At 35.0% G+C, this 16,231-nt stretch overlaps 3 protein-coding genes across 3 annotated transcripts; 1 reads left to right on the forward strand and 2 right to left on the reverse strand.

The window, feature by feature from the left end:
- The first annotated feature begins 941 nt into the window (after window positions 1–941).
- Window positions 942–7,386, forward strand: LOC130948716 (beta-galactosidase 1-like). Its single transcript, XM_057877560.1, has 19 exons — window positions 942–1,408; window positions 1,604–1,699; window positions 1,829–1,941; window positions 2,095–2,161; window positions 2,301–2,393; window positions 2,511–2,654; window positions 3,141–3,229; window positions 3,399–3,504; window positions 3,587–3,674; window positions 3,822–3,940; window positions 4,054–4,218; window positions 4,425–4,603; window positions 4,708–4,817; window positions 5,111–5,220; window positions 5,331–5,441; window positions 5,528–5,638; window positions 5,806–6,011; window positions 6,113–6,449; window positions 6,791–7,386. Exons 1-19 carry the CDS (start codon window positions 1,226–1,228, stop codon window positions 6,899–6,901), a joined length of 2,538 nt encoding a protein of 845 aa, XP_057733543.1. The 5' UTR covers window positions 942–1,225; the 3' UTR covers window positions 6,902–7,386.
- A 500-nt stretch (window positions 7,387–7,886) lies between these two features.
- Window positions 7,887–9,893, reverse strand: LOC130947675 (60S ribosomal protein L5-like; the record flags this gene model as incomplete). The annotated part of the gene is made up of 8 exons (XM_057876378.1): window positions 7,887–8,246; window positions 8,370–8,539; window positions 8,651–8,785; window positions 8,870–8,986; window positions 9,093–9,172; window positions 9,297–9,423; window positions 9,615–9,706; window positions 9,821–9,893. Coding segments are annotated over 8 exons (909 nt in total), but the record flags the coding sequence as incomplete, so codon positions are not given.
- A 2,026-nt stretch (window positions 9,894–11,919) lies between these two features.
- On the reverse strand, window positions 11,920–15,923 carry LOC130948420 (transmembrane 9 superfamily member 7). Its single transcript, XM_057877139.1, has 7 exons — window positions 15,665–15,923; window positions 14,627–14,791; window positions 14,422–14,531; window positions 14,202–14,310; window positions 13,986–14,098; window positions 13,394–13,544; window positions 11,920–13,301 (listed from the first exon to the last, which is right to left on the reverse strand). The coding sequence occupies exons 1-7, from the start codon at window positions 15,776–15,778 to the stop codon at window positions 12,144–12,146; spliced, it is 1,920 nt and encodes a 639-aa protein (XP_057733122.1). The 5' UTR covers window positions 15,779–15,923; the 3' UTR covers window positions 11,920–12,143.
- Window positions 15,924–16,231: the final 308 nt, after the last annotated feature.

Consider the following 16,231-nt stretch of genomic DNA (forward strand, 5'->3'; position numbering starts at 1 on the left):
ATCATGACATGGTATTAGAATTATAGATCTGAAAGGTTAAGAGTTTGATTCTTGGTGAATTTTAAAATCAGCTTAAACTTTTGGGATGAGTGATTTTATGATATGAGATGTTTATTATCCTTAGAGGTTATTCTAAATATTATGGGTGATGTTCATTTTGTAACTCATAAAGCCTATCGTACACATTGTACAAATAAGCCATTATCTTCCAAAAGTGACTCTATTTTTTTTATACATTTCAAGTATACACTTTTTGTTTTATAATATTAAAAAATAATTTTATTTTGCTTTGTTTTTCTCTCTCTATATATTTTTAATACTAAAAAATTAATACAATTGGTAAAAAAACAATGGAAAAAAAATATAACATTGTATAAAAATTAAAAAAATATAACATTTTTTCGTTTTCATTTTATGGGGTGGGTAGATACAATAGAAAACTTATATCATGTAAATTAAAAAAAAAAAACACTCAAACAGGAAAAACGCGCTTTGTTTGTGAAAAAGGGTCGAAACGCCGAAGCCCCCGAGCAACGAACTTCTGTATTTGAGGTTTCAATTAAAAAAATCTACAATACCAAATTATAAATAAATATTCAATATAAAAAAACGAAATTTTGAAAAAAAAAAACAATTACTTTAATAACAAAAGAAGAATTAATGTCTCTTTTAAGGAGATCAATATAAATTATAAATAGAATAAATAAATAAGTATTTAAATAAATAAATATTTTTATAAAATAAAATAAAAATTAAGATGTAATTAACATTAATATTTGAGTTATTTATTGATAATTTAATTAAATATATTAAATTATTTAATAATTTTTAACTATTAAGGAGAAGTTGTGGGTCCCACCTTTTCTGAAATAGCATCCAGTTCTGAGTGTTTATAAAAGCAACTGCAAAGCACCCTTCATTTTCTGCAACCCCAACATCACCATCTCTTACAACAACTAATTTACTAATTCTGTTTTTGTTTCTCCCTCCCAAAGAAAAAGAACAGTCTTTCTCACTTTCTCAGCAATTCAACTCTCCCTTTATTCTTTTTCTTCTCTTCATTGGTCATTGATTCTGCCAAAAAGAAACAAAGTCAGTAAAGGAAGAGAATAATAGTTCACACTTCACAGTTCAAACAAAACAAAACAGAAATATCTCACTTGCATAAGCATTTCTCTCTATGCATCAAAGCATAGAATAAGGTGAGAAAGGAAGAGATTGGAGTATGATGGGGATGAAGAAGCTCAAACAAGTGTGGAATGTGGCATTAATTTTGGTGGTGTTGGCATGTTCATTGGTTGGTGAAGGTGAAGCTTCAGTGTCCTATGACCATAAAGCTATCACCATCAATGGACAAAGAAGGATACTTCTCTCTGGCTCCATTCATTACCCAAGAAGCACTCCTGAGGTACTAATACTATCAAAATGTGCTTTTATGGGGTCTTTGTTTTTTTCAAATGGGTACCTTAAAGTTTCTTCCTTTTTCAATAAGGATTTTTGCAATCCTAAGAATTTAATTTTTTATTTTTTTGAACTTATTTATTCATTATGCAATGCTAAGTTTTGCTTTTTTTTTTTAATTTTATTTTAATTTTTTTGGCAGATGTGGCCAGATCTTATACAGAAGGCCAAGGAAGGAGGTTTGGATGTTATTCAAACTTATGTGTTCTGGAATGGACATGAGCCTTCACCTGGCAAAGTAATGAACAATGCATGCTGTTTTTGCTTCTGTTGTTTGAAGAAAATGCTTATTTTTATTTTATTTTAGTTTGTTATTTGTGAGTTAGTTGTGAGAATTAATGAACCTTGTGTTTGTTGATGAGTGTAGTATTATTTTGAGGGGAATTATGATTTGGTGAAGTTCATAAGGCTGGTTCAGCAAGCAGGCCTTTATGTTCACCTCAGAATTGGTCCTTATGTCTGTGCTGAGTGGAATTTCGGGTAATCAATCAAATGATTCAATTTTTCTCTTTACAAATTAACCAAAAAAAGAAACAATAATAAAACTTTGTTTATATGGAAACTTTGAAATTGGAAAATCTTAAATAGCTTCAACTTTAACTTTTAACTTAATGGTTTTTCTACTTTTTTCAGCGGTTTCCCTGTTTGGCTTAAGTACATACCAGGCATTAGCTTCAGAACAGACAATGGGCCATTTAAGGTGAGAGAAATAGTCCTTTTTGACCAAAAGTCAATGTAAAAGTCTAATATTTTCCCTATCTTTGATGTTAATTTTCTTATTATTTATTATATTTTAGTAACTTTTTTCCCCTTCTTTTTTCCATGTTAATGTATTGAAGTATCAAATGCAAAGATTTACCACTAAGATTGTGGATATGATGAAAGCAGAAAGGTTATTTGAGTCTCAGGGTGGTCCAATAATTTTATCACAGGTAAGATTAAAATACCTAACTACCCTTCCTCTTAGTTCAATGTCTACCCTCATGCTTTTTTAACATATAAATTTACTGAGAGTATTACCCTTTTCAAACTATTGATTTTGTTAACAGATTGAAAATGAATATGGACCTATGGAGTATGAACTTGGTGCTCAAGGTAAAGCATACACTGATTGGGCAGCACATATGGCTTTAGGACTTAGAACTGGTGTTCCATGGGTCATGTGCAAGCAAGATGATGCTCCTGACCCAGTTGTAAGTACCATCTAATCTAACAAAATTCTTGTTACTTTCTATAAACATGTTCATATTCTTATTCTCCTTGTCCTTGGTGGGGGATACTGAACAGTATCCTTAGGTACATGTATAAAGGAGAGCAAATATGTCCACTTGTTTTTAATAGTAAATTTCAATGTAGGACAAATTTGTCATTTTCAAATTTTGGTCAGACACAAGACTAGAGTTTGTGAATTATGAGAATGAATTATGCTTCATTCTTGCATGGCTGTGATTTACCTTTTATGTCATTTCAATATTATTCTTATTATAATGTTGAGGTGTCATTAGACTTTAGTGAAATTAGCATGATTACCTGTGGTGAAATAATTCAAAACATGACATTCCATTATTGAGACAAATCATTTTAATATTCTTGGCATGCAGTCAAGAAATATTTGTATTTTCAAGTAATCAGATTTTTTGCTGATAATATATTAATATTTGTGTTGACTTTTATTGCAGATTAACACTTGCAATGGCTTCTATTGTGATTACTTCTCTCCAAATAAAGCTTACAAACCAAAGATGTGGACAGAAGCTTGGACTGGATGGTATGATAAGTTTTTACTTCCCTTGACCTTCATTTCAAAATAAATTCATGTTAAAAAATTTATTACTATGTTGTCCAAATTGAATGTTATTTTGAATTGGTGCATTGTTACATAAAAGCTAGAGGTATCTTTCTGACCATACCTTTGATTTCTCTGTTTAAACTTGCAGGTATACTGAGTTTGGAGGTCCAGTTCCTCACAGACCTGCTGAGGATTTGGCATTTTCTGTTGCAAGGTTCATACAGAAAGGAGGATCATTTGTCAATTATTACATGGTAGTTTCAGTATCTGTTAGATTTCAATCTCTGGTTTTCACTGTTTCATTCAACTAAGTCCCTTGTGTCCTGCCCATTCCAGTATCATGGAGGTACAAATTTCGGTCGAACTGCTGGTGGTCCCTTCATTGCTACAAGCTATGATTATGATGCGCCTCTCGATGAATACGGTATGCGCCTCTCATACTTACTGATATTTTCATATTGTTATGCATTTTCTTGAATCATATAGAATAAAGTTCAAGTCTATGATAGCAGATTAGAACATTTCTTGCATGATCTTACATTCTTCATTTATTTCTTTCTGCTCTATGCAGGATTGCCTCGGCACCCGAAATGGGGTCATCTGAGAGATTTACACAGGGCAATTAAACTCTCTGAACCTGCTTTAGTGTCTGCAGATCCTGTTGTACAAAGGCTTGGAAACTATGAAGAGGTATAAGTCACTTAAAACTATAAAATATGCTTAGTTATGTGAGAATAAACCAGCCATGTCTAGAATGATTCGAAATCAAACTGAATTTCTAACTTTTGTTCACCACACTACAGGCTCATGTCTTCAAATCAAAGTCTGGAGCATGTTCTGCTTTTCTTGCAAACTATAATCCACGATCCTATGCAACGGTGTCATTTGGAAAATTGCATTACAACTTGCCTCCTTGGTCTATAAGCATTCTTCCTGATTGCAAGCACACTGTTTATAACACTGCAAGGGTGAGGGGAAGAAAAATAGAGTGAATTTATAATGACTATTCTTATATGCAGTTATAATTGCCAACAAGATTTACTTGTTCATTTTCATGGAAGTAGACACACAAAACGAAAGGAATAACACCTTATTGTTGTCTTATTTAAATTTTCTTGTTCTTGCTAAAGTTACAAGAATAGAAGACTAAAGTTTTTAATAATCTCCTGGTCAGGTTGGTGCGCAAAGCGCGCAAATGAAGATGACTCGAGTTCCTATTCATGGAGGACTCTCTTGGAAAGCATTTAATGATGAGACGACCTCTACCGATGATAGTTCCTTCACAGTGACTGGTCTATTGGAGCAGTTAAATGTAACAAGGGACTTATCTGACTACTTGTGGTACTCTACAGAGTGAGTGACATAAAACACTATAGTCTCATATAATTGTTGGTTACAACATCACTGGAAATTTTGTCACTGTTCTATGTCTAATTACTTGCTATTTTTCTTGTCAGTGTTGTGATAAACTCCAACGAATGGTTTTTAAGGAATGGAAAGGATCCTGTTCTTACAGCAATGTCTGCTGGACATGCTATGCATGTTTTTGTCAATGGTCAGCTATCAGGTTAGCAGCATTACTAAAATTTGATTCATCAATATGTAATTTCAAAGTACCAAGAACAATTGCATTGATTCAGGGGTTTTAATAAAATTTGACTATAATAGTTGCATTTTTTCTTGGTAAGATACTAAGATCCAAGAGGAAGCCATTTGTCAAACACAATGGATATAGTTTTCTTTCTTGAATTTTCTTTCCCAAACATTGCATTGCAAGCATCACATTTTACATTTGAAGCTAATGATTGTTTGGATAATAGCTTGAGCTTCATCATTTTTACTTTGATATGCTTTGATCAGGAACTGCATATGGAAGCTTAGAATTCCCCAAACTAACATTTAGCCAGGGTGTGAAGCTCAGAGCCGGTGTTAACAAAATCTCCATTCTTAGTGTTGCAGTTGGTCTCCCGGTATATTCTCCCTCTATATCTATCGCTGTCCATGCGCACGTGCGTGACACGTCTAAATCAGTGTGTTATTACTTATGACTTAAGACTGAAAATACATTACATATGTGCAGAATGTTGGTCCACATTTTGAAAGATGGAATGCTGGTGTTCTTGGTCCAATTACATTAAGTGGTCTCAATGAAGGGAAGAGGGACTTAACATGGCAGAAGTGGTCTTACAAGGTTATCCTTCAAACACTTACTAAGGCTTATCTTTTTCTTACTGCTTAGTTTAGCTTGGTACTCATTTGAGTTCATGTTCCATTCAGGTTGGTCTTAAAGGTGAAGCATTGAGTCTTCATTCACTTACTGGAAGTTCCTCAGTTGAGTGGATGCAGGGTTTCTTCGTGTCGCGAAGGCAGCCCTTGACTTGGTACAAAGTGAGTTTCACAAAGTTACATGAACTTATCATTTTATTCTCAACTGCTATTCTTGCTAATAAAACCAATAATAAGTATAAGATTTTTCATTTTGTTGTGGTAAGGAGACCTTTTTGGCTTTCACTAGTTGAAACAATGGACATAAACTAACATCATTTTTGCATTAGACCACTTTTGATGCTCCGGCAGGGAGCGCGCCGTTGGCTTTAGACATGGCAAGCATGGGCAAAGGACAAATCTGGATAAACGGACAGAGTCTTGGCCGGTACTGGCCTGCTTACAAAGCATCCGGTTCGTGTGGATCCTGTGACTATGCTGGTACTTATAATGAGAAGAAATGTTTAAGTAACTGCGGCGAGCCTTCTCAAAGATGGTGAGAATTGAGAGATATCTCTAAATTGCTCTGGAGTTTTGTTTTGTTAATGCACTTTAGAAAATTTTCAAGAACCTTACTTAAATTTGATAATATTTCAGGTATCATGTTCCTCATTCTTGGCTGAAACCAGCTGGGAATTTATTGGTTGTGTTTGAGGAAATGGGTGGAGACCCCAATGGAATATTTTTGGTTAGAAGGGATATAGATAGTGTGTGTGCTGATATTTATGAGTGGCAGCCAAATCTTGTAAGTTATCAGATGGAATCTTCTGGAAAAGTTAGCAAACCTGTGAGGCCAAAAGCACATTTGTCCTGTGGTCCCGGACAGAAGATCTCATCCATCAAATTCGCTAGCTTCGGCACTCCGGTTGGCTCGTGCGGAAACTACCGTGAAGGAAGCTGCCATGCCCATAAGTCCTATGATGCCTTCCAAAAGGTATCATTTCTTGCTACAAATTTGAGAAGAGCAATGCTAAGGAACCAATTTTTTCGGCCAACATCAATCAATTTTTTTTTTAAATTATTCTGTTTATCTTAAATTCTAGACTTTAAATTGTAAATTCTTAATCCTAAATTATAAATCTAAACCATAAAATTGGCTAATGTTGGCTAATTAAAAGTTGATTCCTTATATTTTCTCAACTGGGAATTAAGAAAACTTTTCTTCAATTTAGTTTTAAAGCCTGAAGTGCAATTATGCATGTCAAATGATCCATTTATGGTAACTTTTACTCAGCTTATTTAATTTACCATTACTCAACAACTTTATTATTGCAGAGTTGTATTGGCCAAAATTCATGTGCAGTAACAGTGGCACCTGAACTTTTTGGAGGAGATCCATGTCCAAATGTCATGAAGAAACTTTCAGTAGAAGCCATTTGCACCTAATCAATTTCCAACCTCAGAAAACAAATGTAGAATAAAAGGGTGGTTCAAGATTGGATTTTTTATCAGCTATATTCAATTCAAGATTTTAGGTGTGCACTAATACAACACCACAAGCATTGATTTTTGGCTTTTTATTACCAAAGGTGAAGTTGCAAAAACACAACACACCATGTGGTTGATAAAAAAGCCTAATAGGGATTGAGAAAATTGTGGAATGTGTACATATATATTGGTGTGTGTTCAGATTTGTTACAGAGAAGTGAAGAATTTGATTGGATAATGCACATTGAGACGGCATAGATTTGAGTCCATGTGCAAGTTCAAGTTGTTTGTATTCTGTGGAAGTCACTTGCTTCCATAGTAATATAATTTTCCATATGAAGCTGCATTGAGAGAGAAATTTAATCTAGATTTTAGTTATTTTCTTCCCTTTAAGTGTAAGATACTTTGCCAACATGATAAGATGAAATTATGTTATGTTTTATTCCATTTTATGTTTACCTTTTTTATTCTTACACCTCTTATTCTTCTCAGTTTATGAATGATACTACCTCTTAATTCTTAAATTAGACTACTAATTGGCTATATTGTTGTTTCCTTTTATTTGGCGAGAGTTATGTCATTTTTATAATGCGAGCCTACAATTGAAATTAGTAGTTTAAGTTGGTCGTGTTTCATTTATTTTTTTATTGTTCAGGATAAAATATATTTTTTGTTCATAAAATATCTAAAAATAAACTTATTAAATACATTTATTAGTGAACCACTTAACTAATGACCACAGTATTACCTGATGGGGGAATATTACTGGAAAAAGAAATCTTGTTTACATTCTTTTTTATGACCGAATTATTTTTTTTCTTCTGAAAACGTTAACTTTTTAGAAATTGAAGCTTCAATGTTTATTCATTTTCATCAAATCCCAAAAATTTTCAAGAAATCCATGTTACTCGATCCAGGCACAACCACAACTTAGAAATTAGACTTTCGCAAAATAAAATAAAGGATCGTATTATGGTAAAGAACTTATGACTTGTATGAACCAAAACAAGGTAAATCACAATAATGCAGGCTAACACGAAATTGACCAAAAGACTCAACCCAACATGTATCCAAAATTTGTGACCTAAGAGATAAAAAATGCAAGAACATAAATCTTCAAGAAAACGATTCACTAAATGCAAGTTACACATTCTAAATAAGTTGCACCGCTACATCCACAGTAAATCTTCACTCGTCATCATCGTCATCCTCATCTTCGCCACCAGCTGCAGAGTTGAGGGCCTGCAAGCGTGCAATCAACTTAGCCTTCCTCTCCTCATATGTAAGCTTCTTCAAGTTGTACCTGCAGAAATGATGGCAATATATAATTAGTGCTAAAACAAAGTAACCAGAACCACATGTTTCAAAGTCAACAAATGGTGAGATTTTTTAATCCCCATAAATCTAGGCAATTTTTATTTTTTACCTTTTGTGTTCCTTTGGTGGCTGCTTCTCTGACTTCTTGATGGTGGGATCTGCACGAATGGCCGCATGAACCTTTTTGTACAATGGCTCAATTCCATCGGCACTGAGTCCACGCTTGATATATTCACTGAAATGTGATTGGTATTTCTCTGGTTCATCTTCCTCCAAAGTCTATGAGAGATTAAATAAATTGAATGGTCAGACAAATTACTGAAATCTCTTATGTTGATTAATAATTCATAAAAATTTACAACTAAAAGCCAGTAAGATATTCACCCATACCTTCATATAGGCAGCAACATGTCCACCAAAGATATATTTGCGGTGAACCTCAGGATCAAGCTCCTTCTTCTCCTTATCAAAACCAGCAAACCTTTTCTCACTGTGAGGGATATCCAAACCCCCATCCAAGGCTCCCTGAAAACCATCACAATTATTTTACTCCAACATACTAAAAAGAAAAGGAAACATAGGCGATCAATGCAACATAAGAATTAGTACCTTAAGGGCACCAAACACACGGTTTCCAGTTGTGGTCCTAATAAGACCAACATCGAGGAGAGCACGGAATGGCCTCCTTGTGTCAGCAGGTTCAACAGAAAAATCCTCACCACTTGCCTGATATGTAACCATATTTTTCAGTCAAACTACAAAGCCATTCAGGTGTCGCACACATTTTTATGAGTAAGATAGCAAGCAAGCACAAGCACTTCAATTTTCATACCTCTACATTCCCTTGATACTCCTCATCCATCTCAAGCATTTTAAGGACTCGGCGGGCCAGAAGAAGTCCAGTGCAATAAGCTGGTAACATTTTAATATGTTCAACCACAGGTGAAAAACACTTGGCATAGTTACAGATACAACAGCAAAAGAAAGGTGACACGGACAGAGGGAAGGAGAGAAAGGATTTCCACAGATGAAGTACCTGCAGCATAGTTAGTAAGACCGACTTCAAGGCCATAGCGAGGCAGCTCATGGGAATAAGCTGCAGCAAGAACAATATCACCGGCAATGCTAGCAGATGTTATTTGTGCAACGATATCCTTGTTTGTCTAGTAATGATGCTAAGGATAATACTCATGAACTCAAAGGTAGCATTGACTAACAATCACTTGAGCATAATCAATTTTAACAAAAAAAGCATAGCATCAAACAAAAATTCCTGTAAACATTTCTATAAAATAATTTCAATTAACTACAAGCTACTGAAAAAATGTTAACCTACAAAACTAAAGTAGGATACAAATCGCACAACAAAACGGTATTTAGGTGTGTTGTACTTGTTCTTATCTTGGTTAATCAACCGAATCCTGGCCCGGTAGTCAGTCTTTCCCTCTGCAAAATTTTTATGAAATAAAGTCATCAATGTTTCTAAATTTTTTTAAAACAAAGCACATTAGAGATAAGGAACACAGTGTAAACTGTTTGATAACAATGACAATACACTACCTCTTCTTCTCTTGAACTTCACTTGATACCTTTTGAAGTAGGCCTTACCTTTCTGAGCCTTAACATAACCTAATTTTCAGGAATTACAGAGATGAAAAAATGGTTAAATATGCTGTTTCAAAAGCATAAGAATATCTACAGACTAGAGTTTAATTACGACCAATTAAATATAAGCCACCACACACACACACACAAAAGAGCACAAGAACCGGAATATCAAACACCGAAGATCTAAGAATCTCCCCAAAAAATTGAAACTTTGTTTTCCTTTTACCAAAGTTACCAGAAAGCTCACTCTAACAGACTCAGATACAAAAAAAGGGGGGTTTTTTACGTTTTAGGCTTTTATTAGGAGCCTCTAACGCAGTAAAGCACTACTGCTACTACCAGTCATAATTGGGCTTGGGCGTAGTCTTGGGCTTGGACCTAACCCGAAAAGATATTGGGCTCTTGAACCCATTATCTTTGACGACCAAAAATATATGTATACAAGTACATTATCAAAATAAAATAAACCAAGGAGATGTCTGGTGGGCGGACAGGCGGTGGCAGCTTGGACTTTGGTTGAGTGACAATATATGATTATGATGTCTCTTCATATGTTGTGTTCGTGGTTCTAAAAACAAAAACGTTTGCTGTGTTCGGATTGATTATGATGTCTAGAATTGGAGATTCTTCGATCTGTCTGACATAAAAAAAAAAAAAAAAAGAGGTGTGCCACAGAAAGAATTTTAAGAGTATTTCAAAATTTTTAACTTAAATTGTTTTGTTTAACAAAAAGAATTTTATAAATTCTAAGTATTTTTAAGGAGATTTTTTTTTTTAAATTAGGAGTGAGACTTGAAGTCACCACTTTTAAGTCACTATAGAGAGACTATATCATTTGAATTATAGTTCGTTAACTTAAAGAAAATTTTGTTTAATTTAAAATAAAGAATTAAGAATACTCTCATGAGAGAAGGAACTATCAAAATTCTCATTCCTTACAACGCAATTGATAAAGAAAGAATTTGGAATCAAACTTGTCATATATATAAATGGATAAAATATTATTTTAATTCCTAATATTTAAAATAAGTCCTAATTTTGTCCATAATCTCTAAAATATCTTATTTTTTTCCCTAAGTTTTATTTCATCTTATTTTAGTCTTGGTCAAAATTAAATATTTTTCTTCCAAAAATATCTTTCTTTTTCTATTATTATCTTCTTATTTTTCTTTCAATTTCACTTTCAAATTACTATTGTTATCGTTATCTAAAAAAAGATAATAATGGAAGAATAGGAATATTTAAAAATATAATTTTGACCAAAGGAATAAAATAGGACAAAATAAGACGTTTTGAACAAAAATAAAAATTTTAAATGTTAAAGACAAAATTATGACTTATTAAAAAATAACCACCCACCCACAGCCAATAAGTTAACCTAGATGCATCAACTTTCTCCGGTAACTTGAGTATGGTAACAACCTTCGACAGGGGCGGAGGCTAGTGTTGAGAAAGGGGGCAATGTCCTCCCAAATTAAAAATTTTAATGTATAAAAATATTAATTTTTATATTAGCCCTCTTAATTTTAATTTTTTTTAGATTTATATTTTTATATTGACTCCCTCCTAACAATTGCTCTAGCTCTGCCTGTCGTGGATGAGAATATACCCAGTTTCTGCTGAACAAGTGTACACTCAGCGCCAATCGGGGAGACATGATAAAACTATGCGAAATTACAATGACAATAACCTGCAACCTACTACAGACACCCTTTTAAACTAACTTGGTTGAGAACCACTACCACCTCTCTACCAAGCACCAACCATATAAATAATTAAAAAAGTTGGATGACTATGTATCAATTTTGCGGTACAGTGACCGAGTGACGTTTGATCTAACTCCCCAGGTTCTTTTGGTTTTTTGTGTTTTTTGTTTTTTTTTTAATGGTTTACTCAAGTGTTGTTCATTGATTCTGTATATATGTGACTTTATCAACAAACATGCATAGGTGTCGTTCACCTTGCCAAATTAGCTGTGACAAGAAATGCCATTCATTCCCTGACAACTAACTGCTGATCGAAAATCATATAACTATGTTATGACATGGACATGTAGAAATATGCATACATCTCTCATGGATTAAGCAACTACAGTAATATATGGAAACGGGTTTAACAAATTAACAGTCCAACTGCTACACTAAACAATAAACAAAAAAGGGGTTTTCAGGGGAGGGGGAAAAGAACTTCCCTGCTGTATTTGCTTCAAAGTCCTACAGCCTCTCTGGTTCGGTGCTCAACCTTGAATCATCCACACTATACGATGCTTGTAATTTTAGTCAATCTTCACAGAAGAGTAGATCTTGCGGACGAACCAGAAGCAAGCATAGAAGCCGATAGTTCCGGTCAACACAAAGAAAGCGTATGAAACGATAATCATGTATCCAAAGTACAGGATGCCTGAGACCAGTTTAGTAATATCCAATTTGGTGAAGAAATAGAAAATTGAGTAGAGGAAAAGGTACAAAGCTGAGGACCCAGCCGTGAGGTAAGATCTCCACCACCAATTGTAGTCTTCGCTGCAAAGTTGGAAGTAGCAAAGCACAATCGTAATCTCTGCACAGGTGATTAATAGGATAACAAACACTATGAACAGGAATCCAAAGATGTAGTAGAACTGGTTCAGCCATATTGATGTCAAGATAAAGAAGAGCTCAATGAACACAGCACCAAATGGCAGAATGCCTCCAATAAGAATAGAGAAGACGGGCTTCATATACCATGCCTGCTCAGGTACCTGCCTGGGAATTTTATTAGTCTTCACAGGGTCTTCAATTACTGGCTTTTTGAAACCCAAGTAACTACCCACAAAGACCAAGGGTACTGATATACCAAACCACAGGCAAACCAAAGCAAACATGGTTCCAAAAGGGACTGCTCCAGAAGACTGCTCTCCCCAAATCAAGGCATTTAGCACAAAGAAGACACCAAACAGAATGCCTGGAAACATAAATGCTGTTTTCAAGGTATTCTTTTTCCACTCTGTGCCCTTGAACATCTTGTACAAACGTGCCGAGGAGTAACCAGCAAATAAACCCATAAAAACCCACAATAGAACCATTGCAGTCATGAGACCTCCACGGTTCGATGGTGACAAGAAACCTAGCAAAGCAAATATCATTGTCACAAGTGACATTCCAAATAGCTGAACACCAGTACCGACATAAACACAAAGCAAATTTGAATTGACAGGTGGCCTGAAAACATCTCCATGGACAAGTTTCCACCCTGTTTCTTCCTGGGCCTCATCTTGGGTTTCTAGCTGATTATAATTGGCAATATCTCTGTAAAGAGTTCTCATCATGATCATAGCCACCATTCCAGAAAGGAAAAGGACAATCATCAGAGAGTTAATGATGGAGAACCAGTGGATCTGATCATCATTCATTAGAAGATATGTGTCCCACCGTGATGCCCATTTGATCTCACTTTCCTGAAAAAATTGCCATCAAACTTAACTTCTTGCATTTGATAACAGATGAGATGAAAGTTGATGAGAGTAACTGCAGTTTTAATTGGCAATACCTTAAAGGTAACATCATATGTGAATACAACATCCTTGTTTGTGTCAACTTCCTGTGGGACAGTACTACCTTGCATCAAATTCTTGGTGTCTTTATTGCATGTTGTCACCTGTGGGTTCTTGTCATTCCACTCCTTGAATTCATGGTTAATACTGTTTCATAAGTCATAAAGTTTGCAATGAGAAAAATATTACACATGAAAGATTCCTTTGAAATCTAACAAGAAAGCAATAGAACACACAAGCTCTATATTCTAGAGATATAAATTCGAACACACATTTAATCGAATAAATGTACTAGGTGATAGGTATTGTATGACAGTACCCATGAAAGAGACAGGAGTATCCCCTTTTCAGTCACCTTTGAAGTTTGACCAAATATTGTCTATCTTCAAACAAAATCAACATGATAAACTTGCAGAAATCTATTAACAAATCATCCAACTAATTTCTTTCTTAATTCCTTTCCAACAGCATCCTATTCCTAATATAAACTATAAAACCAACAAAGTTGGTGATATGTTATGCCATGATAAGAATGCAACAACAATAACCAGAGAAAGATATTTGTGGTAGTTGAGAAATGAAAAAGACCTGTTTGGTGTGACCTCAAATCCAACAATACGAGCAGAATCCGTTTCAGAATCCTTGTGATACATGACTCTAAAACTCAAGTGGTTATTGATGAAATATTTTTCCTCCTTGCTCTGTAGGCATATGTAAGGTTAACATAACAAAAATGGTAATTTAAGTTCTATTAAAAAAATCAAACTTCTAAATTCTATAACAGAACTTCTTGCTAAGTTATACCCCTTGATAGTTTCCTTTGAACCCAACACGAAAACCATGTTCATATGTTGTTGACTGACTTCCATCCCTCCTTTGTCTGAGAACAGCAACTGGAAGGTTATCCAGAATCCTGTATGTCCAATTAAACACATTAAAGGTCAAGAAGAAACCTATAGCAAGAATGGCACCAGCCAATAAATCCAAAATACTAATTAAATCACTAAATATACTAATTAATTACATGTTTACTCGGTATTCATCATCAATTTTTTCTTTAAAATTCTTAGCAGCATCGGCATCCAAAGTTGCAAGACACACAACAGTACAAGACTGTTCCTTCCTCATATGAAACTGGAAAGAAAATAAAATTAAAGGATTAGTCACTAAATTTCACAGCTATATTGTCCAAGCAAAGCATTGAATGAGGGATGAGGCAGAATGCCCACCGTATATACTGAATTCTCAATGCGATCGCCACGAAGGACCTCACCCAAATTCTCTGCACTGTTCACAACCTCCTTAGGTTTGCAATACTTCAAGTAGTAGTAATCATATGGAAGTTGAGTCTTTGTGGATGATAATTTGTTCACTTTTACATAGAGGGGATCGCCCTAGTCCAACAGAAGAAAAACGATAAATCTAAATGATACTTCACATTGCACACAGCCACACACAATAAAACACAAAAGCAGTAAACAAAAAAAATTAAAATAAAACGCTTTCAATGTCCAACCAAATCACCCAAATCAACAAGTTCCCAAGTCACACACAGACCAACAATTCAATGATCAATCTCAATTTTCCTTCTGCTTTGACATAAGAACTTGAAGGTTACAATTTCAGCCCATAGTGGCAATTGGCAAAGCCACATTACAAGAAGCGAACGATCTCTTACACACTACACAGCTACTACACCGATCAATAATCAATCAAGATTTCATCATCCATCACATATAAGTTGCAATCCCCAACTACAATTGGGGTTTCGATCACGGCATCGTGACAGCAATAGTGGCTGAATCAGCTAAAAAATTTCCACGAATTACAGGAATTCCATATTGCAAAAACAGCTTAAATTCATGGAGCCAAGCCTCAAAAAAGCAAAAGGAAGTGCTCAATTAGCTGAAAGTAAAGATCTACTCTAAGTTCGACGTTCGGAATTGGCAACATCAAATCGTCTACCAGAAAATAAAAGTGCACACTCCAAATTTAAACCAAATCAGAACAGCAAAAGCCATCCACCAAAAAAAAAAAAAATACATGAGGGAGCTTCACTTCGAATCGAGAAACACGTAACAAACCACAGAGAATCCAACAAAAATAGCAGCGAGGAAATATACAGATCAGGGCTAAAACCCTAGATCCGAGCAGATTCATCCGAGATAGCGTTGATCGAGAAGTTAATGAAGCACGTAGCTCAGATATTCGAATAAGGGAATGGAGAGAGCGAATCTCAGAAAGAGATAGAGAAATGGAAGACGTACGGTTTGGAAATCTCGCGGGGCGACGCCGGGAAGGTAGAAAGAGTGAACGGAGGAGAAGGTGAGGAGGAGGAAGACGGAAGCGACGAAGACGGTGGCGGAGGAGACGCCCATCATCTTCTTCTCCTTCTTTCTGTGTTCCCTTGTTTGCTTGGGTCTCGTGTGTGGTGTCTCACAAGTGAGTGTGTGTGTGTGAGAGAGAGAGAGAGATAGAGGGAGAGAAGAGAGAGTGAAAGAAATTGCAGATGCGAAAGATATAAAAGAAAACTAGAAAAGGAAAGGCAAAGAAGCAAGTGCAAGTGGATTGAGGTGCTGCTACACTGCTACTTCTTACCGCTATTTACCACTTTGCACTTCACACACTACAACAGTACAACACACTGTAAATATGTAATTAAGGAGACTGTTAAAATAAAGTCAAGAGTTTAATTAGTATTAATTATTAGACTGCTTTCAATATTTGGAAGTAACTAGACTGACGTTTTTGTTTATTTTTCTATTTCAACAATTAGTTATTGCCATTTCTGTTCAAAAGTGCATGTTATTCTGATATCACAGAATTAATACTTC

This window comes from Arachis stenosperma, chromosome 9, assembly GCF_014773155.1.
Source record: "Arachis stenosperma cultivar V10309 chromosome 9, arast.V10309.gnm1.PFL2, whole genome shotgun sequence".
NCBI classification, from domain to species: Eukaryota; Viridiplantae; Streptophyta; class Magnoliopsida; order Fabales; family Fabaceae; genus Arachis; species Arachis stenosperma.